General features: G+C 43.9%; 1 protein-coding gene and 1 non-coding gene across 2 annotated transcripts in view; one reads left to right on the forward strand and one right to left on the reverse strand.

Moving 5' to 3' along the window:
• Window positions 1–2190: 2190 nt before the first annotated feature.
• The window catches only part of spz6 (Spaetzle domain-containing protein 6), a 78778-nt gene continuing 53964 nt past the window's right edge, over window positions 2191–27004 (forward strand). Inside the window, exon 1 of the mRNA XM_071688933.1 lies at window positions 2191–4630. Within this exon, the coding sequence (XP_071545034.1) occupies window positions 4610–4630 (21 nt within the window). The 5' untranslated portion in view covers window positions 2191–4609. The remainder of the gene's footprint in view (window positions 4631–27004) is intronic.
• Window positions 22047–22128, reverse strand: TRNAS-CGA (transfer RNA serine (anticodon CGA)). The gene has a single exon. It is a non-coding gene; the product is annotated as a tRNA-Ser (tRNA).

Below are 27004 nucleotides of genomic sequence, written 5' to 3' on the forward strand. Positions count from 1 at the left end.
TTGTGAGATATGTAAGGACGGAAATGCCAGACAAAGGTTGTTGAATAACTCTAAACCTGGCTAATCAAAACTGGTAACACATACAAGCAGAGCACAGCTATCAAAAATACACTCACACGATGTTAGAGTGTAACGATGGTACCCCAAACAATCTAAACCTTCAAGGTAGTTCACTAGTAGACGGAATGTGACCTACAGTAGTTTCCAGGGTTTGTGATGTTTCGAGAGAGTCGGCAGCTTTAGAATCATTCGTAAATTATGAAATATCGAACAAATGAAATTCATGTATACGGTAGTTGTACATTTACCATTAATGAGGTGACTTAATGTCAGTGTAAACAGAATGAAAACGTACCTCTCCAGACTCGGAGCCTGGCTGAACATTAATCATTCATAAGTGAACAATACAAATGGGTACTAGTACTGTGTGTCACTGAGCCAGAGGTATACACATGTGAGCTCCAGTCTCTTAACCTTTCCATATGTAGTGTGTGTGTGTGTGTGTGTGTGTGTGTGTGTGTGTGTGTGGTTAACTGTACGGTACGCGGAGCGAGAATGGTCTCCTGAACTTTCATACTATCGTACAACATTTGGAAGCAACTACTATGTACTCTGCATTCACAGTTTTATCACTTGTTCCATTCGTCCACGTCTCTGATACCACCATAGGAGCAGTTTTTCAGCATCTCTTCTGCTAAAGTTTCCTGCTTAATTTCTGACTACGATCTTGTGTATGTGCACTGTTGTTCGTGAGTGAAATCGAACGCCATTTTTCTTCGTGGGTGCTCTGCAGAGAATGGTTTGATTTTCCTCAGGAAACTGCGCGCAGTATAGGTATAGTTGTGGAAAAAAAAAAAAGCCAGTGTAAACTCTTGCAATAAAAATGCTGTTATTTGTACATCCAGTGAGCAAATGTTTACCGAGGCAAACATCAGAATTAAGTGAAGATTCGTGATTCTGTTTCCTTGCAGTTATCGAATCTCGGAAGCAGAATTTTCTCTTTCCTGGAGCCGAAATGAGACCATGAGACGTGTACGAAATGAGAAACAACAATTTCCCTTGAGTAGTATAGTGAGCACAGCTACTTACCATAACGGTAAACCGTTACTGAAGAACATTTTTCCCCAGAGCTCAGTCTGCCGGTAAGAATGCCTCAGACTACACAAGTACTAGCGCGCCTTCTAAGATGATCATGATACACGAGAAATCACTATTCAGGTTTTCGTAAAAACCCATATCCGATCTCAGGTTCCCTGGCCATATCGGTTATAGCCCTGTCTTATACCACGGTCGTGGGAATGTTTACCTCTTCTACTAAGCAAATTCAGTCACTGAGGGAGACATTTGGGTGCTCCTAATGCCTCGCGGCTTCTGTCTACGAAGAGGCAAAATAAAGTCGGTTTCTCTGGAGCCAGAAGGTCCTCGACGACGCAAGTCCCTTCTGTCTGCTGATTAATCACTAGGGACGAAAACCACAGCTTTAGAAAGCACGATACAAGCTGTAATAACAGATGGATTTCTTGAGATGGCGTCGAGCCTCGGATAATTAGAAAAGTGCGCCCTGATTCTTCTCTGAAGATGAGAGAAGGTGCTAAGAAAATTCTCATTCTCTCTAATTCCGGCTCTCCGTTTTCTTCCTCTTATTATCATTACACGGACAATTATATCATTAGCACAAGCATTCTTGTGATTGCAGCAATAGTTATGACGATAATTAGTCGTCCAAACTTTTTACATTCTTTGTCTTAAATAATTTTCAGGCCAGAAAGGCCGAGAGCAGAACCCAGACAGTCTCCCAGAAGCTCTGATTACTGTTAAGTACAGCTTCTTGCTATGGGAACATACATCTTGAATGGAGCCACCAGTAACGTTGATCATAATCGTAACCTGAAACTCACTTTTAATAAGACATAACACGATGATAACTCCAAGCAGACATGCAATGAAGACTAGTAGAAAGGAAAGCATCACAGATATAGCTGTAAAAACATGAGACCTATGTAAGAAAGCATCTTTGAGTCAAATCTTACCTAGATCATTCAAAATCCATGGCTGAACGGACAAACGAACAATCGTGAGGTTTGAATCCATACAAAATAACTGTCAAAAAAAAAAAAGAATCTCTCGTAGTTCTAATAAGTATGCAGGATCTCTAGGAATTTATTATCTTTACCGTTTCATCTATATTACCTGAAGTGTGAAGGAACAGCAAGCTAAAAAGATAAGAGATTCCTCAGCTGTGACCTGTAACCCCTGTAAGAGTGGAAAGGCATGATTCTCTGATCTGTCTGAGGAACGTAACGGTTGGTTGAGGGGGTCTCTGTCTCAAGTATAATACAGATTGGCTGAGAAGTACAAGAATGACAGGCTGGAAAACCTTAGCTTTGCATCCGCTGAATAAAACCGAGTAAAGATATACGAAAAAACGAAGACAAGGATTCTAAACATTAGTAATATCAGTATGCGGATCATGTGGTAGGTCATCTTGTATAACCAAGTCTCACCCAAACTGAAGGAATCGAATTGTGACAACTGACTGTGTGTATGGGTCTCAAAGTCACGATCGGCGAATACAGGGAACTTGTAGCGAAAAATAAGCACTCTAATATTTGAAATCTGACCCTTTGAAATTTGAGAGAAAAGCTAATCATAAAAGAAGTTATTCTTGTGTTTTTCATCAAGATATATGCCTTGAAATTTTCAGGTCGATCAGTTATAGAACAAAGGAGGAACAGGCCACAGCACATGCTGAAGAAAAAAGTATCCGTTCGTGTTGAGTGTAAAACGAAAGTACAAATAATGTTTCGTCCAAACGCTACCAATCACATGTACTTCATACGCCAAGTACCCAGTATCAAACCTAATACTTTCATACAAATTTATTTGTATAATCGTACGATCACATACATTATCCCACTCTTAGTTTTTATCTATGAACATATGATACCAACGGGTCAATGAATGACAGGCTATCAGAGAATAGAAGCAGGAGAGTCCATTAACCATCAACCACCTCGTTTAACCACTAATCATTCTACGGGACTATTCTCCTGCCCAGAGTCGGTTATCTTAACCTATCTTCAAATGCTTCAAATCCTTCACACTTCCAGTCTCAGATGAGCGTTACTAAATAACGTACATAACAGCAGAGCCCTTCAACCTGTATCTCAGTCCTGTACCACAGATCCCGTTCTATACCACACACATATTAGCGTCTGTCTGCGCCACTGGTTCGTCTCTCCCTCAGTGCCACAGTGAGAAACGTCATGACTAAGTCGTTTACTTCCAGTGTTTACGTCACTCATCACCATTCCTTAGTCAGTGATATCAGACCAGCGATACATCCCCGCCAGGCTGGATAACATAACAGACGAACTGTTACTTTCACCGTGGGTTCGCGCGAGACGACGTCATCTGTTATAACCCCACCTCAGTTTCTGTGCAATTGTTAATATCTCCGCCCTACATCGCGTGTTCATTAAGAGCTATCCCCCATTTTTTTAATCCGCTTTCTGAATAAATTCCGTGTTTCATAATTTCTTTTTTTGTCGTTATAAATACCGATGTTGCCTCGAACATTTTTCTTATATACCGCAAATTTTAGGGGAAATTTTTAGTACTGCCCCAAAACACTACCTCTATTATGTGCTTAAACACACGATCGATGAAGACTCGACAACACTGAAAATGGACTTTCAAGTTAACGTTCTGGTTACCACTACGGGTAAACTTCTGACCCAGTGTAACACATTTTGGACCCCTGGCTTTCAGCCCCCTCACAACTAAAGACCTCCGCCATCTATAAGGACCAAGGGACTATGATAGGATCCTTGAGGATATATATACAAGTCAGGTGATCATCACAAGTGACGCATTCAGGATTCCTCTCTCTCTGCCAAGTAACGATTCCTTATATTGACAACGCCGGCACTGATATCTCTTATCACCTTAACACTATCATGATCACGAACTCATCTAAACCGTCCTGTGTTTCCGCCACCGCCACAAGTTCCTCCGATACCAGAACCTCCGTCTACAACGCCTGCATCACTACACACTCACTCGTCTTCCCCAGTACCTCTACCTACATCCCTTACCACCATCACAATTCCTACCACCAACACCTCCCTTCTACATTCCCATCCAGGACCGCCACCTCTTCCCTCACCACCGTGAGCGTTTCATCCTCCGACACCACCCTTCCCAGGCACCAGCAGCCTGGCTGCGGTGGCCCACTTCCACCGTGGCTCCCCCGTCAGTAGTGCTCCAGCCTTGTTGCAGGTAGGACGTCGTGGCTTGGAAACTCGGTTCCTACATCTCCTTCTCCCTCCCTATCGTGACAGCAACTTGTATAGCGTCCAAGCAACTTGCATACCACCCACTACCCTTGCACGGCGTCGACGCCCGAGTGACTGTACGTGTCAGGAACACACGGAGGGAGGTATTGACTCGTGTTCTACTGATGAAAACACTCAAATGCTTTATAAGTGGTGATAAGAATTAAGGTTATCTGAATGATCCTTTCCTGTCGTTTCTATAATAAATAGAATACTTCCCATCGAAGGCGCGGGCTTCTACTGATACCCCTGGAAAGTTAGGGGGCAAGACAATGTTGCGGCTTCTGGCAATGGTAAGTAAAATGATTTTTTTTGGTCTAATATCCAGCAAAATATATGCCACACACCCCTCACACATTGTTATGCTGTTCACCCACTCTAGCCTCCTTCATTATTACCGCTCAACGATGACTTTCTGGTTATCCATTGGCCTAAACTTGGCTGCTCACTGAACTGATCGCCTGCCTTTATCCTTCGCCGCGGACCGCTTGCTAATAAGTGACCGTAAACACACACACTCACACACATGTACAGCACCGAGACATACTTATTTTCAGTTTATCAGTATCCATTTCACATACAATATGTTGTAGAATTATATAATTGGCTTATCTCTTCTTAAATGTCTATCATTTTTCAATCTCTCCTCATCGTGTTAAATCTATCTGGTCATCTTTCTTTTTAACTATTATTATCAATTCACTTTCCTTCTTTTCATATTCATATCCATTCATCATCACATCTCAGTTGCTTCCCATACATCATCACATCTCTGTTGCTTCCCATTCATCATCACATCTCTGTTGCTTCCCATTCATCATCACATCTCTGTTGCTTCCCATTCATCATCACATCTCTGTTGCTTCCCATTCATCATCACATCTCTGTTGCTTCCCGTTCATCATCACATCTCTGTTGCTTCCCATTCATCATCACATCTCTCTTGCTTCCCATTCATCATCACATCTCTCTTGCTTCCCATTCATCATCACATCTCTGTTGCTTCCCATTCATCATCACATCTCTGTTGCTTCCCATTCATCATCACATCTCTGTTGCTTCCCATTCATCATCACATCTCTGTTGCTTCCCATTCATCATCACATCTCTGTTGCTTCCCATTCATCATCACATCTCTGTTGCTTCCCGTTCATCATCACATCTCTGTTGCTTCCCATTCATCATCACATCTCTCTTGCTTCCCATTTATCATCACATCTCTGTTGCTTCCCATTCATCATCACATCTCTGTTGCTTCCCATTCATCATCACATCTCTCTTGCTTCCCATTCATCATCACATCTCTGTTGCTTCCCATTCATCATCACATCTCTGTTGCTTCCCATTCATCATCACATCTCTGTTGCTTCCCATTCATCATCACATCTCTGTTGCTTCCCATTCATCATCACATCTCTCTTGCTTCCCATTCATCATCACATCTCTGTTGCTTTCCGTTCATCATCACATCTCTGTTGCTTCCCATTCATCATCACATCTCTGTTGCTTCCCATTCATCATCACATCTCTGTTGCTTCCCATTCATCATCACATCTCTGTTGCTTCCCGTTCATCATCACATCTCTGTTGCTTCCCATTCATCATCACATCTCTCTTGCTTCCCATTCATCATCACATCTCTCTTGCTTCCCATTCATCATCACATCTCTGTTGCTTTCCGTTCATCATCACATCTCTGTTGCTTCCCATTCATCATCACATCTCTGTTGCTTCCCATTCATCATCACATCTCTGTTGCTTCCCATTCATCATCACATCTCTGTTGCTTCCCATTCATCATCACATCTCTGTTGCTTCCCGTTCATCATCACATCTCTGTTGCTTCCCATTCATCATCACATCTCTCTTGCTTCCCATCCATCATCACATCTCTGTTGCTTCCCATTCATCCGGTAATATATCCTTGATCGAGGTATCGTTACTCCCTCTTCCTGCACGGTTATCCGCTCGTTCTTCCTGCCTTCAGATCCTCCACAGGAAATTCTCCCTCCCTGGTAGTTACAGAAGCCAACCCCACACACAGTCCGTGCAGGCGTCGACGGACGACCAGGGGGACCCCAATGCCTCCACGCCACGGCAAATAGTGATCCTAATTCCCCAACTGGTATTAGAGTGGTTCACGACACTACCCGTATAATAATAATGATAATAATAATAATAATAACAATAACAATAATGATAATAATAACAATAGAATTAATTGTTTTCTCGTTTTTGCGTGGTAACATCAGGAACAAATGAAGAACCTCGTTTGCACGCTGTCATGCATAATGTACTGAAAGCACAGCCCCATACAAACAGCCAGGCCCCACAGACTTCATATGCCCTAGTTTAACCAATAATACTAATACTAATACTAATAATAATCCATACTAGTAATTAGAATTAACAAAGAGTAAGAGAAAAAACAATACAGTGGAAATCACAATGTGACGCTATAGTGATAATGATAATATTTAAAACTCACTGAAAGAAACGGGGGAAAAAAATAAATATGGTATATAATTATCATCATAATTTTTATAACTATTATTATTATCATTATTATTATTACTATTATTTCTATTATCATTATTATCAATATCATTATTACTATCATCATTATCATTATCATCATTATCATTATCATTCAAATCAACTTCCAACACAGAATATATTCAGTTCTCTTGAAGACAAATCAGACAGAAGCATCGTAGCTTTCTTTTCACACGACCCTGTGAAGGGATAAGAGATATGAGTGCAAGCGTCTGTCATTTGGTCTGTCCTAAGTTACATCACCGGTACTGTTGTCTCTACATGAAGGGTTCTTATTACTGATGATCAGTGGGGTACTAAACAGAGGGCCAGAAAGAATGCAATTCTGGTTATCTTAAATTTTCTTCTTTCACTCCACGATCCAACATTCAACATGTTTTTGGCGCGATCCAGAAAACGTGCTGAATACAGATAAAAGGATCTGATTTCTCTTTGTGATGGCAATCTTTACCTACTTTGAAATCTGAATGTTACATTATCATGTAGTTCAGTACTTTGATTACATGGGTAATGAAAAATTCACACACACACACACACGTATATATATATATATATATATATATATATATATATATATATATATATATATATATATATATATATATATATATATATATATTCCTATGAGTCCACGGGGAAAATGAAACACGATATGTTCCTAAGTGCACTTTCGTGTAATAATCACATCATCAGGAGAGACACAAGAGAGAAATATAACAGTCAGTTGATATACTTGTTCACTTACATGTGCAAATTTAAATAAACGCATTTTAAACCTCAGCCACACCCACGTGTGTCCTAAGATAGTGAGAGCATAAAAAAGGTTTACGGGAAAGCACGTCGAGTACAGACTGGGTCCAGGTTGCGCCTCCCACCACCACCACCAGCAACACCTCCTCCTCCCGGGGAAACCTTCATCTGAGGATCACAAAAGATCGAACCCTGATACTGCAAAAGTCGGACTGCGCACCACCCTCAACGGCTCTACAGGACAGAGGGGCGGCACGGGATGCCATATGGAGGGGCAGGGAACCCCCCGTATCATTTGTCAAGGCGGCCGATGCTAAATGATTTCAGGTGATGATTAATGCTAATTGGAGAGGAAGTTGCAGGAAGGTTCCCCGACTGTGTGGTGGGCACAGCAGTTGAGAGAGACAGCTGAACTTCTGATCTGGTTTACCGCACATCCGCTCTCACTCACTCACACACACACACACACACACACGATCCTGTTTTTCCCGCTTGAGAATCTCTTTTTCATCTGTACCTTCCTCTGAGAGGAACCACTGATGGTGTAATTGTTAACGAGTACCACTAAAAGCAGACTGGGTCCCGTTACGCGCCGATGTAGGGCTCGCGTCTATCAGTCGTGGCTGAGAAATCATGGAGGCAAGTCCCTCCCCATATCGCTGATCTCCGCGACACACAGTTCTACAGTAACTCACTAGATCATCCACAAGTTCTCTGCACGTCGCCTTGCATAAATCCGTCATCACCGAGCAATAGGCAATGGTGGAGGACCGACGTGTGCTAAGGGTTGCTGTGTTGCAGAGAGAGAGAGATGGGCTCTTCCGCTCCCCGGCTGCCTGGTGTAGTGTGGCAACATTCCCGTGGGGGCGCCTCCCATCCCCAGACCAGTACGTCAACACAGGAAACACCTCTGAGGCGTTCACACACTTTCCCCAGGTCCGCGAAAACTCAAATCTATTTGACTACAGACCTTTAGATTCCGACCTGTCACGCTTGTGAACCATCAGCGAGACAGGCTTCGGCGAACAAGTCATAAACAAAGCTATCTTCGAGGAATCAGACCGACGCAGCGTGGATGATGATGGTTCTTGGCCTGGACCTTACTCGACTCCGGTGCTTTTATGTTTGCTCTTAGCGGCCGTGGGGGGTTGGACGAAGAGGTGGGAGGAGAGTTCAAGGTGTCGTGGTGATGCTGGCGACGACGTGTTGAACGCGTGCTGAGCGATGTACACTACCCCAGCCACTGACCCCATTCCCCTGACCTCTACCAAGCTGAGCGGAGCGTCTCCCTCCTAGGATGACGCATGGGGAAATTTACCGGAACTGGTCGCTTAGATCACCGGCGGCGGAGATGATCGTCGTCTGGTTTAGTCACTTGGGAGATGAGACCATTGATCAACACCTCTTGCCTAATCCTGTATCAACGGGAAACAAGATACGGATGCCCAGGTCAGAATACATTACACACACACACACACACACACACACGGACCTCTGTGGTGTGGTAGTTAACGTTATTAACCATGAGTCAACATGCGTTCGACTCCTGGGCGCGGCAATCGCCCACACCCACACCCGGGTGTTCATTCTCCCATCGGGATTGGTCCGTAAATGGGTACCTATGCTGGACATACATATACAGAAATGAAAAAATGGTACATAATATATAAAAATGCAGATATATATATATATATATATATATATATATATATATATATATATATATATATATATATATATATATATATATATATATAATCAATCATGGCCTGAAACACACGAGAGACATGAAAAGTAAGAAATTGTGGTGAGTCACGTTAGCTTGGAAGTCTGTGCATGACTAGCGAACGACACTTTCAACACTGTGGAATACTATCTTCCAATCAGCATAAAAATAAAAACATTTACCTCAGTCCTAAAGATGATAATCATTTTCCCCAATCTTCACGTTGATAATCATTTACCCCAATCTTCACGTTGAGAATCATTTACCCCAATCTTCACATTGATAATCATTTACCCCAATCTTCACAGTAATAATAATTTACCTCAATCTTCACGATAATTATTTACCCCAATCTTCACGTTGAGAATCATTTACCCCAATCTTCACGTTGATAATCATTTACCCCAATCTTCACAGTAATAATAATTTACCTCAATCTTCACGATAATCATTTACCCCAATCTTCACGTTGAGAATCATTTACCCCAATCTTCACGTTGATAAACATTCACCTCAATCTTCACGTTGATAAACATTTACCCCAAAATTTTGTTGATAATCATTTACCCAAGTACTCAAGTTGGTAAGCATTTACCTCACTCGGTCTACTAACTCTCAAACAAGTCACGGGATGATTCAGTTACGCTGCGATGGATGCTATTGTGAGGAGTTCCTGTTGGTCGCAGTTTTTTATCCCCTCGTTATTAAGACAAACAACAACCAAACTGTGGAAACTACGTGAACTCATTCGGCAAACAAGACGATAACCGATAAAGCATCGTTACCTGTTTATATTTTTTCCTCCTCCTTTACTCTGGGGGGTTGGGGGTTCCTCATCTATTGCCAGAAACTGGGACAAAACCTGCGTGTCCATGATCTTAATCAGCCAGGGTTGAGCGTGGCAGATAACGGACCGCGGGTTTTTTTTTCTCTTTTTTTTTTTTTCGTGTAGAAACCGTGGTGTGGTTGAGTCGCGTCTCACGCACCTTGTCCTGGGGTTCTCCAACGATATCGGATGTGAAAAAAAATATATCCGAAGATATTCTAGTATTGCCAAACACTCGGCGGAATACTAAAGTATGAACTGGTCTATATCTGAGGTAAAAAGTCACTAATGAAACTTATGGATTATCACAAGTCAGCAATACCTTACGACAAAATATAAGTGTTTTACACAAATATTACCGAATACGACTGCAATATTGTGAGAAGTGGCAGAAGATGAGCCGAAGGGATTACTACGTTAAGTTTACCATGCCATGACCGAGGTGTGGACGATGACTTTAATGTGTTGGGGATATATCGACATGATCGACTTGATATAAATTTCTTTTATCTCTTATTACTTTCAGGTGATTGGGGGTTGGGGGGGGGGGGGGGAATTATCAAGGAACGAGATGATGAGAGAAGATGAATAAATTTTTAGGTGATGAAGGATAGACACATTAGGCCATGTGAGGTGTGAGTATGATCACTGTGGCCGGATAAGTCAGGTTAAACAAATGGGATAGCTACAGTAAGCACGTCAGGTGAGAAAGACGAATATTTGACATAACGAAGACACTGAAGTGTACAGTCTTACGACCCGTGGAACACAGAGGCAGAGATGATCACACACAGATTATGTGATAAACTCGCCTAAAGAAGAAGAAGAAGAAGAAGAAGAAGAAGAAGAAGAAAGAGAAAATAAACAGTTATGAGACAGAGCAAGAGGCTATGGCTAACGGGTGGGTCATCTTTATGTACATATATGCGTAAATCTTGTCAGGTGTGGGTAAACCAGAGCTACGGGAAGATAGGGTGCGAGGCGTGCTACGGGTTGAGGAAGAGGGGAGGTGCCGGTTGTGCATTGCTGAAGCCAGCCTGAGACGGCGCTGCCGGCCCCGGGCCGAGAAAGCTCTTGTGACAGTTTATGGGCGAAGTGGGGAGCAGGTCTGGAGCCGGTCTGCCTCCTGCAAGGGCAGACCACGAGACCTGTCCAGATCCTTTTAACCCCCACCCAACAGCCTCTCCTGAGTGCCGGCGCCGGGGACATAACTTTCGTTTATGCACGTCTGCGTATCTGATGGAGGTGGAGCCGGCAGTACAACCGCACAGGGGCGACTGGTCGCCATGGTGGTAGACTGGTTAATGGTAGGCGGCTGCCCGTGTTAATACGGAAGTTACGTGTGGCTCATGGAACAGTGGCAGAAGCGTGTAAACATCAGGAGGTCATGTGCCACAACAAATAAACTTTACTGCTAGTTAATGTTTGCCTTTCAAATAAAATGTAAATGAGAATAACAGTCAACATATCTTGCCATAAGAAGATGCGCTGGAGCTCACGAGAGATGAAACACGAAACCCTGAATCACTTTCACAGAAGGATGGAGTCAACAAATAACACCAAGAGACTTAACGCACACGAGAAGACACTTAGGCCAAGACAGACAGACAGATGTGGAGGAAGTCTGGCCATAATCTAATACTATTTATCGATTCGAGTAACTGACAGAGATCACATGACAGACACCCGTGCTAATCGCGAGGTCCTTATAGCGACACAGCCCAGTGTCGTATCATGCTCGGGTCACGAGATGAAAGATTATCATAACTGGTCATAGTTCTTCTTTACTGAATGGTTTGCACTCGTGTTAGTTACCGCATACCGTTCCATGTGATTAATTTAAGGCATCAGTACTTCTTAATATGTACTGGAATTATTCTATTCTATCTATCAACACTTCTACCATTAGTGTGAGCCATGACTGACGTATATGAGGGCCCGGGGAACAGGTGTAGGGTGGTGGGGCACAGGTGTAGGGTGGTAGGGCACAGGTGAGGGCGTGGTGGGGCACATTTGTGGGCGTGGTGGGGCACAGGTGCGGGTGTGGTTGGGATACAGGAGGTGTGGGGGTGGCGGAGGAAGACAGATGTGACGAGAGTCAGGATTGCGGTGTCGGCCACCAAGTGTGGCGGAGAAGTATGACTCGTACACAGCCACACTCACCACCGTCCCTCGTCCGTGTCAAGGAGCGTATCATTACCTTCACCCAAGCGGCCTCTGGGTCACCGGGTCACTGACACCAATAAAGGGAAATTCAGGCGTTCTTCGCTATCATGATGCATGAAGACCATCTCTAACAAAATCCCTGTCTTGTAAAACAACGTCATCTCTTTGTACGTCACATGAATGGAAAACGTTTGAATACACTTGCCATGATTTTCTAGCCGTAAACCCTTAGGAAACCATTAACTCTAAAGATTAATACATCAAAATAAACGAGAGAAGTAACGTACATGAAAGGGGTGTTTATAAATGTGTATCTAGCATATCATAAACTCGACTCTGCCAAATACTTCAAGTCAAAATCTTGGGGGAAAAAGAATATTGAGAAAGTCTTTAATGGGGGACTAATGAAAGCGGTGGAGGGACGCCTTGCTGTCGCTGCCCGACTTACAGCAAGCCTCCATTGGTGTGTCACTATTGCTGTTATTTACGACGACATCATCATCATCATCATGGCACTGAAGGAAACCTCTGCACGGTAGTGTTGCTCTCCAACACGACCAGTTTACCGCCTGACCTCAGCCAATCACGGCTTCGCTCTGCATTACCACAAGGAGTGAGACGCCTCGCGACCAGGTATAATCTGATTATGGTACAACATGTTGCTGCCACGTTCACGACTCCGTCTTACCGAGAGATCAAGTCGAGAGTTCTCTGGCTTATTTTTCGTCCTAAGACCGTATCTGTTTTCTAGCTCTTTTGATCCTCACACCTGCCTGCCATCATTCAACTAACGGAGTCCACTATGGGAACACTTTCCTCTTTGCTTGAACGCTCACATCTTGCATGCTTTACGGTGCAAGCAGATGGCCAACCTGCGAGTTCGATAAAACACCAAAGTGCTTATACTGGGTGAACACCACACAAGAGGTTCTCGAGATTCATGTACTTACAACCGACAAGGTGTGTAAGTATGTAAGTTCAGACAGTGCTGCGTGGGGTCACAGAGCTTATTGGATGTCGTCAAGCGTAGAAATGTAGATTACAGGTGCGTCACTTGAGTAATATCATACATAAGGCCCAACTGTCTTTGGACCAGTGGTTATTTTCTCTGCTGTTAACACGGCCACCCGACTGGAAACTAAGTATTACATATTCAGAAGTTGGACTCAGTTCCTTGCCACTGTGGTATGAGAGGCAACAGCGGAATTACTATCTGCGTAAGATCGAGTTATTCTGTCAACCGTAACACTGCTGCACTGTCGTGTTCAGCGATCTGGAAATATATGGCCACGTCTCTGCTGGTTTCTTCTCTCGCAAGAGAATATTCACCATCGTAGAAACTGTGCGAATGTAATGATCATTTTTCCCCCCCTCTCTTCATTCTCTATCTTAACACTTACGTAAAACTTTCACCAGAGTCTTACCACACTTCAGCCACACTTCATGATCTCAGACCTTACACATCCCCAGGAGCGGCGATCATTCAAACTGACGTCCTGCTGTTATATTCCCAGCAGACAATGTAACTGTTCACAGACGTGTATTTCAGATATTAAGGAAAGATACCAGCAAATTGCTGTCAGTAAATTACCCCGACGAGCCTGGAACACGAGTCTGGTGGCTCCTGGGGCAACGGAGAACAGTGGTTACTTATGATATAGTCTCAAAAACAATCTGTTCACTTACTGCAACTGTTATCAGCGAACATGGGAACATGATACTCGGTGCTGACGAAGAGGACACTAAAACCACAACAGTAAAGACAAGTAATTGTAATACATAATGACTAAGACAGAGCTTGAAATAATGACATAATTACCACTATATCATGATGGCATGTTAATGTCTGCAGTAATCACTGTACGAGGTGTCTTCATGTGTGAGAGTAAATACATCGTCCGCCGTCACTGATATGCAAATAAGCTGCATATCTAATCACAAAGCTAATGTTCCTCCTGCAGTAACGACAAGATGATATATTCCAGTTAATCTGCCAAGACTTCAAAAAGGAAAAGAGTTGTACGTTTAAAATTCCCACATTACTTGTCCGAACATAGTAAAATATAACGGTTGTTGCGTACCTACACTGTCTGTCGCTAATGGAGGAAGAAAATATGATGGATTACCTCAAACTTGGTCATTACAACAAGGTACCCTTACGCCAGCAGTGTGCATATATAAGGCAGGCAAGGTGAAGCGAGGTCGATGAGACTGAACTTGGTCACTGTGACGATCTAAGTCGTCCACCACTACGCTTGGTTACGTCACGTGCCGGCTTCCTCACAGGGCGTCCAGGTGGGTGAGATCTAATGCAATCAAGTCACAGGGTCGGCCGGGCCGGTATGCGAGCCCAGAGGTCTAGACCAGCAAGGTCACTCTCCCCCGGGGAGGAACTGCTGGTGGTGGTGGTGGTGGTAAGAAAGCTTCAGCTTTCTTCACCCCGGGGTTGGTCAAGGTCGGATGCCGAGGTGCACAGACTCTCCCTACGTAATTCTAAGATGCCCCTGACGTCAAGATGAAGAACAGCAACGGTGATAATGTTCCACTCCAGCGAAGACTGGCGGAGAGGGGCCAGGCGAGGGATGAGAGAGTGGAAAGTGAGAACGGACGAGTGAACCTCACCAACAACCGGACCACTGGCTGGGAAGGTGGTAACACCACCACGTCGGGTCATTCTGCCTGGCGGTCACCTACATCACTGCCTGTGTGCCTATAAAAAAATTAAGGTCAGATGAGCGAGATAGAAAGAGAGAGAGAAGGAAGGGTAGGAGAAGAAGAGGGTGCTGGGGAGAAGGTAGTAAGGTGAGATGTTGTCTCTTCACGAGAGAGAGAGAGAGAGAGAGAGAGAGAGAGAGAGAGAGAGAGAGAGAGAGAGAGAGAGAGAGAGAGAGAGAGAGAGAGAGAGGACATAGAGGAGCCTTTGAGACAGTTGTCTTTATATAAGCTTCCTGGAGAGATGGTTTCACTGATACATGACACGGTATCTCTCAGTCCACCGTCCACAGTCTAGGGTGTTCTGACACCCTCACGGATACCGCTGCGCCAGTGTCCACCACACTTCACATACCCTCATATCAGAACCTTTCAGTTTGGTAAGAGTGGAGTTGATGCTCCACAGGAGACAGGAACAGTTTGATAGTCTGTCGGCCCCTTCACCATGGATCACTCGACAGATTTTTTATTTAAACTAAAAATTGTTCCTTTTGATCAAGATTCGCGACGCAAGTGTAGCGTTTATTGACCTACGTTGCTATCGGCCAGGCTGCAGATTGGTCTGTAGAGGGAAAACGACTGATAACCCTCGTGTTCAAAGGTCGAACCCTCGAGGTCGAGGGTCGTACTATCGTGCACAAGAACTGTAACCTCGTGCACAAGGGCGTACCGTTGTGAAGGGTCATACGTCGTGCACAAGGTCGTATCATCGTGCTCTACCGTCGTGCTCAAGGGTCATACCATCGTGATCGAGGATCGTAACTCGGCGTGTTTAAAGGTTTTACCATCGTGCATAAGGCTCGCACACTCACACACAAGGGGGTCGTGCATAAAAAGGGTCGTACCATCGTGCTCCAGTACACAGTACCAGGAGGCACCACACGGCCTCAGGATATAGGTGTCCCAGCTGTATAATGTTTCGTGTGGTGTGTGTGTGTGTGTTGTCCAGCACCACGTGGCGTGGGCTAGAAACACGTGGTGTAGTCCTGTAACACGTAGTGTGGTGATCCATGTGGTCCAACAACACATGGTGTAGTATAGTAAACACGTAGTGCGGTGCATGTGGTCCAGCAACACGTGGTGTATTCGATGTGGTCCAGCTACACGTGGTGTAGTCCATGTGATCCAACTACACGTGGTGTTAGTGTAGCCCTTGCAACACGTGGTGTGTGTGTGTGTGTGTGTGTGTGTGTGTGTGTGTGTGTGTGTGTGTGTAGCTGTACTATAAGTGGGTCAACAGCTCTGGCAGCAACAAACACCAGACGGACCTTGTGGTGGGCGGGTGGTTGATTCTAAAGGGTGGGGTAGGGGCGGGGTGGGAGGGTCGGAGGGTGGGGACAACTTCATAACTGTAAGAAAACTTCCCATACGTCAGTACAGCCATCGGTGCGTAATTACCCATCTGTACTGTATGGGGAGGAAGTTTTACGCTCGTGGGGCCGCCTCCATCTCTTGGAACATTCTCTCCTGCCACACAGCTTCTTAAATTCAAGTATGCTTATCTGCATCGACCATGCCTTCAGTCATTTGATTTCATTCATCCAGCGCTATGATATTGTAAAAGTACTTCTTTATATTTTTCTTAACAAGTTTCCAGCTTAATTTCATGTTATGTAATCTGGCTGTCCTATTCCTAAATCTCATGAAGATCTGTTCACTGTTCACTTCGTCCATCAATTATATATATACCTCGCAAACGCGGGAGACAGCGGAAAAAAAAAAAAAAAAAAAAAAAATATATATATATATATATATATATATATATATATATATATATATATATATATAAACACTTTTTCTCTTCCAGTTTAGCACTTATAATTCTGGCACCATCTTTGTTGCCCTCCTCTGGACCTTCTCTATTTGCTCGTTGTGCTTCTTTGTCCGGTGACCAGACTAGGGAAGCATATTCTAGTTTAGCCTTACGTCCAATATGAACAGCTTTGCTAAACAATTCTTTATTCAAATATTTGAAAGCTACTCTAATATTCGCCAGCAGACAGTTTGCTCATAATAACATCAATAATAACTTCTAATCAGGTAAGGTAGCCGAAGGAGGATTTACTGCTCCCTACCCAGCCATATTTATAAAACCTTATACCTAATATGAACAAATTATTGGATTTCTCCACGTTTATCGTAATCAACACCAGATTATTAACCTTTTTAACCATACAATGACTATCCATCATTAGTCCCTTTTATTTTCTTAAAGTATCAATATACATCTTCGATTTTTTTTCAGTCTACCTTAATATCAAGGATTTCGTTTTTTTTCATGGTTTGGCATTCCGAGTGGTCTATCATCCAGTTTCGATAACTTATACCTACTTCTATAACTACCTCTTCGTCCTCTGCCGCCCGAATATTAAAGTTCCGACTACACCAAGTCAACAGGTAAAGAATTAGAGGCATTTTTTTTCCCCTCTCCCTGTCACCACAGTCACCCTTTCCCCTCCCTCTATTCTTTCCTCGTCCTTGATTCCATGTACACAGTTCTGACGAGATTCGTCTTGGGCCAGTTATTTACACTCCAGCGTCTCACCCTGACACCCATAGTCTTTCGAGGCAATCTACCATATACTCACTTACCACGTACCTTCCCTCCCCCCCGTCTGGTTGACTATAGCCACTAATCACCGAAGGATACTTAACCCCCCGCCCTTCCCCCCAGGACCTGGGAGGGTTATGTCCAGCTCCCTCCCTCAGCTACTGACGCTCCACAAACCACCCAGACTGAACGAACCCCCTGCACCTAACCAACCACGACAGTGTCCAGATTATCTCCCCTCAGCACACGTCATAATGTGGTTCGCTCCTTGGTTATTTGGGTCTTAGTCTCCTTGGCCTTCCGGGGTCATTAAGGCCAACAACTCCATTTTGTAATATAACCCGTCGAAATAAACACTTCCTTCAAGAGTTTAAAATAAATCAAATATCAAATTAAATCAAAGACCGTACACGCCCTATCTACTGAAAGTGCGAGCATTGAACCACGAAGACGAGTCACCAGCGCAGGATATGCTACTAATGTACGCCTGTAGTTTGGAAATCATGTCTTTTCTGGTGCTTTTTCTAATGTACAATGATCATACTTGTAAGAGAAGAGATAATTCGATTCCACATACCTGCCACACCCACATACACACACACACTAAGCACCAGTATCCCATCAGTTACCTGGGCCGAACCAATAAATCAACTAAACGGTAACACTTGCTCCAACGATCGGCCCTGAAGCCCCCGCACACTTCCTTCCCCAGGCCATCCCGGCAACTAGGTAGGTATGGACGAACGCCACCATGACAGAGGGACGTGCTCCACCGCGATTCTAGCGGGACCGTTAATGAGGCCGATGTGCCCGGGGCCAACAGAATGCCAAGCCCCTTGGTTGATGTCCGTCAGGCATTCCAACGATCACGTCGCCACATCGTCCACCTGGCTCCCCTGGACCACTAGCAGACTTTAACGGCGTTACGTCTGTCTTACCCACGATATGTGGGCACCGAACTTCTGTACTGAGGAACCAGATATATACCTCTTTATCTCTCTACACACTGTATTCGTAACCATTACTATACATCTATCGAGCTACATCTCTTCGTTGTAGATCAAATGACTGTTATACTTCTTTCTTACATCTCCCCTGATGATGTGATTATTACACGAAAGTGCACTTGGGAACTTATCGTGTTTCATTTCCCCGTGGACTCATATATATATATATCTATATATATATATATATATATATATATATATATATATATATATATATATATATATATATATATATATATATATATACATATATATATATATATATATATATTGTACACTATATTTGTGACTAAGTGTTGCGAAACTAGTAAAAGCACCAGAATTTGCACTCGTGACTTCTTGACTCGTGAAATCACCAGTCTTAGAACCACGATGAATCTCTAAAACACGTCTTCATGACACGCACTTTTCCACGACTTTCATCGAATGTTAGTTTTCCTATATCTAAATCTACTGACTTTTGCAACTAAGGAGAAATTAGCAAGTAGGGTATTGCTAGTTATACGGTAATTGTGGTTCTGGCAGACAATATATCATATACATGAAGATGTAAATCGATAGGCATCTCTTTCATATCATAATCTACAGGAATTTTCGCCAAGCCCATTACGTTATCTCGTGGAGATGAGTTTCAGACACTCTGTTCTCTCACTAGATAAGGTGATGAACTCTAACTGAAGTGGGCGTTTAGTCGATCCCCGATCGGAAACATCTCTTCGTCTATACGTGTTTCATTACCTTCGAACGTGATGTAAACACGGAAAGAAAACGGAAATGTTTAAGTAACGAAAAAAATAACGAGTCAGGCTGAGATAGCGATGCGTGTCAACACTCACGGATGTTGACTGATGGCACACGTAAAAACACGATGCGTAGTATCAACAATCGTTATGTGAACTATATACCAACAGAAACGTCGGAATCGGGTTGCACGAGAAAAATACGGGTAAGCTGCGGTCAAAAGACGCGTGCCAGCAGACAGTTTTGAACGTGAAAAGAAAACGGTCTAAGTTGTGGTCATAGATGTGCGCCAACAGACACATACGTCAGGCAATTTGCTCACCTCCAGCAGCGCGTTACCAGATGATCAGAGGGTGCACGGCGGACCAGCTGTTGCTCCTGGGGTCACTACCCCCGCGTAGAGAGGGTAGAAACAACAGGTGGTTCTCCTATGGGAGGCGTTGGAAAGCTGAGAGCCATAACACAAAAATACTGGCGACGTATTCTACGTTCTAATAGGTAACCTACAAATGAATGAACTGACTATATAGGGTAGCCTGAAATACTGCAAACTACCAGGCACTACATAACTGTAAAACGTGATGACCACAGACCCAACCGGATAACGACCAAGGAATTCTGAGAAAAATAATACGTGGTATTACGAAGCTGGATGTGTTCTGGGAGCACAAAACGACTTCGTGGCAGCTATTAAACCTTGCAAGCAATCTTCTTAAAGCATAAAAAAAAAATTAGACAATGGCCTAATACTGTTTCTCTGCGTGTGCTGGGGTAAAATGCTCTTCGCTCATCCATCTCACAACTGAAGTACCAGGTGGAAATAATCATTAGGTATTGACTATATATGAAGTTGGAAGAACATAGCCTTATCAACCCAACGAAACATCCAAACGTTAAGGAAAAGCATACAATTATCCAAGTAAAATCTGATGTGATATGGAAGTACTTGTTCTAAGACTGTAAGAAACATAAAAAGAGCAACACTAAAAGTTATGAGAAACTCAGTACGTGATCAATCACAGACACGTCCAGCGTGAAGGGTAAACCTTTCTAGTTTCAACCTCCAGATGCTTGACATGTTCCACCAGTGACTGTCAACCTGTACAGAGCTTAAAGAGAAGTTGCTCGCTCTATAAAAGACACGGACGCACTAAAGATAAATAATTTACACACACACACACACACACACGGTTAATTCAATGACCCGTATCTCCCCGTGTATCTCTTACATGTCGCAGAAGAACGTCGGATGGGGGTTGTGGGAGCAGTGGGAGGCAGTAAATCCTCCCTCACCTGAACTATCACATTAGGAGAGGAAGATACAAAGAGAGAGGCGAGGATTTTTCCTCGACGGCTCATTTCCCGACGCTACCTCGCTAGGGCTGGAAAGGGCGAGCACAATATAGAAGAAAAAGAAAAAAAAAAGCCATCTTTATGTGGCTGGAGATCGTTGATATAATAGGCAAGGGACTTCACTTTTTAATATTCGACCAAAACTTTCTTCAAAGTATCATGTGGCCAGATGTTAAGCTGTTGTGGCGGTCAAGATTCGACTCCCCAGTGTGTGGACACATGACGAATCATGACCATCAACACCAACAGAAAGTTCCCATGATCAAAAACACGCGCGAAAAAAACATCGTTAATCATGTCTAAAGATACTTTCTTTTGACGAGTTTCGCTTCGGCTCTCAAATAGCATCATCACTTGCTGGTTTTTATTTTTTTTTTACACGTCACGTTACTGTATCATGAGAACCATCTGCCTTTCCACCCCTCCCCCTCCACTCACATACACACACACACACATAGCTTCGGGGGAGAGACCCGTGTCTCACCACCACATCCACAACACGTAAACAACAGGAGGTGACTCGCTCAGAGCTCTCTCATCCCGTAAACAACACACCGCTCGCAAGACCTGATGCAATGGGTTAATATACGATGGAATACAAGATGAGGGGCCTTACTTGAGTTACCTCTGGTTATTTACGTTCTTTCATTTTATTGTACCGACGTCATGTGAAGAGTCCAACCCAAGACCTCAACTGACATCATCATGTCATCCAGTCATGGATAACTCTTATTCTTCATCATCCTCTCATTTTGTCACACAAAATAGCTGATTTATTGTGCACTAGCACCCGTCCTGTGGGGCTTTCATGTTGAAATATACACGGTATTCACTAAACGTCTAGAGACCGGGTCAAAATGACTGAATAACACAAACGTTAACAACTTTGTGTGTGATTACTACTGACTTGCCAAGAGGAGAGAGCTTTACAACCGTGTTGCTCCGTCTCTTAATGTTGTATATGTACCAAGTTTTTACTACCCCAGCCTAAGCCAGGTACCCATTTATCGACCAGCCCCGAGGGGAGGATGAACATCTGGGTTGGCTTTGAGACGACTGTCGTGTGCCCAGGATTCGACTAAAGGCAAGACCGTGCGTGAAATCATATTCAGCGATGCTATATTGTTGTGGAAGCCAATTTCTAATTTCCAGCAGCAGGTATGTGCTATTTGACTGTCCTGTTTCTATTATCAGATAGGACTAGGAACTTAGGGCACCATCAGAGTCTTTCAACAGACGTCCTTATCAGTGACGATTCTGTTTCTAGTTGACTCCTTCCCTTGTTCAGTACCTGTTACAGAGTCTTCAGAAAATGTTGCAACGCTGTGGACAGGATTCGAACCTGTGCGGGCGTGGCCCAATGGATTTCGAGACCATCTCCTTAACCACTCGGACACCACAGCTGTGTGTATTACAACGTGTGTCATATAATCATCTTCAAAAAGAAACATGGAAAACCAGAGAATAACACACTTCATGTAAACCGAATACTAAATGTGTTTCTGAATTACCACATATCATTCTCAAGTGAGGCAATAAATGATGATGATAAAAAGAGGACCCGTTATGTTGTAAACACGCGCATCTGTGATGGGTACAAACGGCTAGTGTGACCTGGCGAAGTCCATCAAGCTGTGAAGGGTACAAACTGCCTGTGTGATCGTGTGAGGTCCCCGGGGCCAGGTCCATCCGACTGTGAAAGGTACAAACTCAGCACCAGCTGGAAATCCAAGAGGCGGTCCGGTGTGATGATGACCACACCACGTACCGGTGCGCCCAGGACGAAGAATGCTCTGTATTCGCATCAACCAATACTGGATTCTGTGGGCTAACTAAAGCCTTAATTTTGATGTTCTTTTTAGCATTATTTCTACTTTTTTGTAAAACCAGGTGTCGACACTTTCCATGTGTCTAAAACAGGTGCTCCTCGAGCAATGACACGATGAACTTCAAGTCGGACCTTAACTGTTCATAACAGGTTTTAACAGCTTGTCACTCCTTGTGGGCGAGTTGAGAAGAAATTAACGTCAAGGCCAAGTATTTCTGCGGTTCGTGGTCAAACTACTGATCTCTATATCTAAAACACGTCCATTCATCTTCAGGTACAGCGGATGACGCTACACCTTCCACGGCACTGACTGATGAAGTCATGACGCCATGCGGGTCACTTTTTAGCAGTACCATGACAAGTGGGAGGCAGGTATCGAGCACCTGAGTGAGGGAGAGTTGGACCTAATATCACAGGTTACGTGAGAGAGCCGGCCGAGATCATCGATCTCTTATGGCAGAGTCCTACACCTGCGTGGCCTCGATGGACAGAATATTTTCAGTCCTTATATACGCTTCCTGGCGGTGACCCCAGCCACCAAAGATGATGGACTTTGAGACACTTTCCTCTATGTAGTAATCTGCCGGATTTCTCCAACATCCAGGTGTTAAATTTCGATATGTGAGTGAAACACAGAACAAAGGGACCGTGAATGATGAATGTTGTAACCTCACACCTCCTTACTATGATTTCCACGTATCTTGAGAACACGTTCGCTTTGGTCATCATCATCGTGTGGGAAAAATCACTCAGCGCCTCGCTTCATCTGTCGTTTCCCACCCTCGTTCAGGGGATGACGCGGTCCAACTGCAGACGGGAGCAGAGGGGAAAAAAATCTGGAGCAGTAGAGCGTCTCGGAGCCAAAGAGCGAAACACGGCAAGAAGCGAACGTCTTTTAATCTAATCTAACTTTCACAGTGATCATTGTAACGGGGTGTAACCGCGCTGGAGAGAGAGAGAGAGAGAGAGAGAGAGAGAGAGAGAGAGAGAGAGAGAGAGAGAGAGAGAGAGAGAGAGAGAGAGAGAGAGAGAGAGAGAACCAGGACACGAACTTGGTCTTACGAAGTTCGATGCATCTTAATAACGAATAATGAATGTGTGCTTGAGGCAATGAACGAGCCAGCGGCATGATCCAGTCTTGCATACAATCTTGATACGTCGGTTCGACGTAGTGGACCAGTCTGTTCGACGGACTGTCTGCAAGTAACTGCAATTCAAAGCAGACTTTCGTCTGCGTTAACTGTAATTTTAAGACTTTCCGATTTTACCGACCAATAGTGAATTTTCTATACGTCAAACCCCTCCACCTCTCTCTACCCTTTCATACCACACAGTCGATAGCTTCGTGTTCGTCAGACTTACAATAATGATAAAGGAATTTCCAGCGAGTGACATAACCCTCCGAACTCCACGATCTTTAATGATGACAGAACACGTGTTCTCAGACATTGTCAGCCGGGAAACACAGCTGTGTGTGTGTGTGTGTGTGTGTGTGTGTGTGTGTGTGTGTGTGTGTGTTATATAAGTCTCCCTTACGTACATGGTTCCATAAGGGAGTGATAAAAACATCATCTTCACGCGTACTTTTCGTCGGTCATGAAAGATAACTATAAAAACCTGCTGGGGGTCAGGACGCATGAGAGAACACGGCAAGGGCGTGGGGTGAGTCACGCCTGCTTCACAGGAGTTCCCTGCACTTGGCTCGTGGGGTCACACTTCCCCAACCCTCCCTCGCCTCCATCCCCTTGACCCTGAACTTGTCGCCCTGACCTTGTGTCCGACCACATCCCGCCAGCTGGGCCTTGCACACCGCACCCCCGGGGTTGAGGTGGGTGTGTAGCGGTTAATGGCCCGCAGCTGCAGGACCTGTAGCGTACCGGGTGGTCACACTAGGCCCGGGGAGGGAGGGGGAGAGGAGGAGGAGGAGGAGGGGTGAGTTAGCAGTGTACACAGTGACACACTGAACCCCTAGCACTAGTTTAGTCTACCTGACGCCAGATGTGAATCCCAAAACCTGCCTCTCCTACACTGATAGTCACACACCCACATTACTAGCTCGACTCCCCCATATCAAGAACAGATTTCATCGTATGTTTGTTCACCTCTAAGCTACGATTACCTCCTGATCTTTTTCGAAATAACGTCGCTTCCTGAGACAGCCTGTTACACCACCGGCGCGCGACCTAAACAATCATACCATACCACCATTAAGAGGATTACAGGCAACTGGGTATCACTTCCAGTCTCTCTAAAGTACTAGAAGAGATCAGAAGTACAAAGCTTTAAGTAGGAGAAAAACACAGACAAAAGGTATATGCATAATGACCTTCTGACAGCAGGATTCGACTCGCTATCATTAGGAGCCGAGGACAGTAACCATTAGGATTGAAGCCTATATACAGTGTCTATCATGCAGCCGATTCCTTCTCATTATCACATTATCAGGCATGATAGTATATGATTCACAGGGTTATCATATCTCCCTCACTTTTCCTGATGATAGATATACCCTCATAACTCTACCATGTCATCCAGTCTTTATTTTTGTCGATCTGTTTGTATACTCGATCAGTCCATCTGATACCTAGCCAGTCAGTCGGTCCATCATACTGTTCGTGGTGTCAGCCTCCTGCCGCTTACCCTCCATCTTCTGTTTCAGTTTAACTGGATAAGATGCAATACTCATTTGCAACATATATTTCCCTCAGTAAACTATCTAATAAAGTTACCGCTGTACACATCTCCAAATTCATACACGATGACCTATTTAGAGAGAATAAAGCATCGTGGTCAACACTGGCACAGGCTGAGCTGGTAGAAACCATACTGTAACGCAAGCAACCTACAGTTTTCTATGGTCTTGCGGCAAACTGAAAAATCAGTTCTCGTTGCCAAGCCACTGTTCCTTACCCGTGCAAGGAGGTCGAGCTAGTCTGGAACTCAACCACTGCTCTCTTGGAGTATGTTGGTTGGTGCAAATGATTCCACGGAAGTATATCATTATACACAATGTGTTGAGTTATTCTATCCTTGAGGTCAGGTTATGGCATAAAAGGGTTAATCTATCGTCGTCAAAATGTTATTCATAACACTGGCATAGTTAGGTCATAGTTCTTAAGGGGTTAAATCAAGGTAGCCTAAGATTCGACCGAGTGTACTCAAGGAGTTGGAGAAGCATAGTGCTGAAGTCATCCTACACTACCAGAGGTAAAGGGTCATCCTACACAGGAGTTTAAGTTGTAGTACTCAAGAAGTCTAAGTGATAAAGGTTATCTGTTGTCCTCAAGGGGTAAAAGACACGACGTTCAAGGACTAAAGTCGCCTTATTCAAAATGACCAGATCACTGAACCAAAAACTTTTGTCATTCTCTTCGACGATTTCAGTCACTGTTTTTCCATTCACCCGTGATGGCCACGATCATGGCGTACTCTTGGCAGTCAGCTATTATCAAAAAGACTTGGTTACTGATGAAAGATTAAGCAACTGAAATTTTGAACTGATAACAATATACTTATGTACCATCACGCCTAGTATAACCAAGTTCTACCTGCTTCTATCATGAAGGAAATATGGTCACATTAAAATCAATCTCTTTAAAAGCCTACAAAGAACTCAGTACAATTCTAAAGGAACCAGTGACTTGAAAATTCTTAAAAAAAAAAAAAAAAAGATTAAAAGAAGACTCCTAATGTGAATTTTACACAGTGTTCATTATGAGAACTTCAGGAGAGTATATACCTAGATTGTCGATGCATATCGTGCATATTACAAGACATTATTGTACCCCCTTCGAGCTGTGAACTCTCCTCAGCATCCGCTCACAGACAATCTTCACTGATATCTGAGATCAACATTACATCAATATCCACCAAATCACTAACGCCGTTGCAAAGTTCTCATCAATTTTCATTCATTTAACTACAACTGAAGCAACGTAATTTCATAACTGTGTCGTTGCTTTAGCGGTTCTTGGATTCATATGCGCTACGACGCCGTTGAGACAAGCTACACACACACTCGCAGTCCGAAACAAAATTCCTGACCGTCTTAGCCCTCAAGAGGAAAATCGTCGACAGGTTACCAAACACACAAGCGTATCCAAGCTGAAACCAGTTTCTGCTTCTCCCGGAAACCTGGTTTTTTCCGACGTACCTGATACATGTACCTTTCTGATCTACACTTCAACCCTGGAGGTTTAAGTGTCATTGTCGTCATATATTCTTTCAGCAGACGAGTAGATGTGTTGCAAAGGCAATGAATCTATCGTGTACTCCTACCCATCCTGTGGGCGGTGTGTCAAGAGAGGATACAGACTACAAGACTAAGTGATATTACAAGTTACAGAATAAGAGAAATGTTTTCAGCGGTTGAAAGACAGTGAATGCGTTATTGAACACTATACAAAGTGAGGGAATGGGTAAGGTATGGGTGAGAGTGAGAACAGGAGTGA

This window comes from Panulirus ornatus, chromosome 46 (assembly GCF_036320965.1).
Source record: "Panulirus ornatus isolate Po-2019 chromosome 46, ASM3632096v1, whole genome shotgun sequence".
Classification (NCBI taxonomy): Eukaryota; Metazoa; Arthropoda; class Malacostraca; order Decapoda; family Palinuridae; genus Panulirus; species Panulirus ornatus.